Genomic DNA, 2,347 nt, shown 5'->3' on the forward strand with positions numbered 1-2,347 from the left:
GGCCGCTGCCAAATTACTGAAAGAAGTAAAAGAGTGAAAGAGTAACCAAATGTCAATTCCGGAAGTAAAATTCGTGAAGTAAAATTGTGTAGCAACACCAAAAGGCGGTGCTCCAGCATGGCCACAGCTCATGAGCTGTGGCCATGCTGGAGCACCGCCTTTTGGTGTTGCTACACAATTTTACTTCACGAATTTTACTTCCGGAATTGACATTTGGTTACTCTTTCACTCTTTTACTTCTTTCAGTAATTTGGCAGCGGCCGTGCTGGAGCACCACCTTTAGTCGAGCAAATCAACCCCAGGACTTAATCTTTGGGAGCCCAGTACTTATTCTATCGGTCTCTTGTTCCGGTCTCGGGGGTAGCTGATGAAGGAAAATGTTCTCTATGTGGCTTGTGTGGTTTTCTGTACTCTGATTATCATTATTTTCTTGTCTACGTTTTGTTTGTAATGTCCTGTACCCAGATATGCACCTATACATACAGGTGGATGTCGGTATGCACATACCTGTACGTATATATGCATATACTCATTTACTATTTGTTTATATATATATTAAGTTGTATGCTGTCAACTTAACGTGACAGTCCCAATAAGGGAATCATACTACTGCGATTTAGCCCTAGGAAGCTGCACCGTTTCGTGTTGGCCTTGACACATTTCCTGTGTCCTTATGTTTACAAGGGGGAGACAAGCACCTCCACCAAGCCAGGCATGCATCCAGGGACATGTTCCTGGGTTTTTGCTCGTCAACAGCCTGTAGTAGCATGACTTGCTGGCTGAAGATACCCTGCCTAGTTCTCGTAAACATAATAATTCTAGTGATTCACCAATGCAGTCTAATTTTTTTGCAAGTAAGCATGCATTTCAACGAGTTGATTCCAGTAAACTTCTGCTGTAATGCTCTGAATGGCTTCCAGAAATCTGCAATGGACAACACCAATTGCAGACCAACAGACCGTTACCATTATCTTTTGCTGATACAACTTTGGCTATGGGAAATGTTTGGGGGACTCATCACGATCAAGTCATTAATCTGATCATTTACAGTTATCATAAAGGATCCACTTTTCGTCACAAGTGACTATTCTGTCGAGAAAAGGATCATTGGTGTTTCGCAGAATGAGCATTCAGCACACTTGAAATCGCCGAACTTTTTGATTTGCAATGGGCTCACACAGTACACATTTACCGAATTTTTCACCTTACTAATCTCATGCAGAGTGCGTGAGACTGTTGCAATACGAACACCAAGTGTCTGAGACATTTCTCTGACACTTTGACGTGGGTTTTGTTCGACAATTGCTTTTGATTGTTCATTGTCAAGACTGCATGACCATCCTCTGCCTTCTTCATCTTCAAAGTTCTCATCACCAGTACGGAATTTCTGAAACCACCTTCGTACTGTGCGATCACTTGTGGACTCTTCTCCCCATGCTCTGTTGATATTGGCAGCAGTTCGCGAGGCATTGTGCCCAAGCTTCATGTCCTGCAATAAAAGGGCACCTATGCTTCAAGAATGTTCTGTCTTAAATAAGTAGAAATTTATTAAAGAGCATACATCAATTATTAAGTATGTAGAAATTCACCTGAAATATAATTAAAATACTATGATAAAATTGCGTTTGAAAACACAATGTTTAGAGCGGCCATTAGTTTCGGAACAACCTAATATTATAGCATTTACATAGTTTACCTGCCATCTTGGGATTCTGGGTACCAAAATCTCTTATATATATTGCATACAAACATACATTCATACATATATACTACTATTTCAATTCATATACATACATACTTGCATGCATGCATTTATATAAACTCAAGTACATACATATGATGAATTTCCAACACGGTTTTCAGCGTACGGAATTTATCTAACTGATAAACAGAAAAAAGAATCAGTACTAAATTCTCTCATTAAGATGCTATTGCAGAATGCTGTTGAAATTTTACTCCATCAACATAGGTTTGACTATAATGGTGAAGAACGAGCTGGACTTTTCTACAAAGCGATAATGCTGTAAAAGTGGTCGGAAGTTTCTCGAATAACACTCTTCCGGTTTCATACCTATGACATATCTTAAAGACCTCAGTAGCTATGTGCATCAGCTTTGTGCATCAAACCGGAATTTCTAAAATCACATGTTATTTTAGAAAAAACTGTATTAAAAAATGTATAAGAGGAACAGCCAAATCAGAGTAATTTAGTGATGACATAGAGACATATAGGCAGGAAATGATCTATCTATCTATCTATCTGTCTCTCTCTATATATATGTGTATATATATGTATATATAAGTACATACATACATATATATATATATATATATATATATATATATA

The 2,347-nt window shown here is 38.1% G+C and overlaps 1 protein-coding gene across 1 annotated transcript; it reads right to left on the reverse strand.

The window, feature by feature from the left end:
• Positions 1-1,084: 1,084 nt before the first annotated feature.
• On the reverse strand, positions 1,085-1,486 carry LOC106883811 (histone-lysine N-methyltransferase SETMAR-like). Its single transcript, XM_014934949.1, has one exon. It carries the CDS (start codon positions 1,484-1,486, stop codon positions 1,085-1,087), a length of 402 nt encoding a protein of 133 aa, XP_014790435.1.
• Positions 1,487-2,347: the final 861 nt, after the last annotated feature.

Source organism: Octopus bimaculoides, chromosome 12 (genome assembly GCF_001194135.2).
Source record: "Octopus bimaculoides isolate UCB-OBI-ISO-001 chromosome 12, ASM119413v2, whole genome shotgun sequence".
Classification (NCBI taxonomy): domain Eukaryota; kingdom Metazoa; phylum Mollusca; class Cephalopoda; order Octopoda; family Octopodidae; genus Octopus; species Octopus bimaculoides.

What these genes read in the sequence shown, in the direction of transcription:
- LOC106883811 (XM_014934949.1), bottom strand. Translation starts at nt 1,486, where the DNA reads ATGAAGCTTGGGCACAATGCCTCGCGAACTGCTGCCAATATCAACAGA.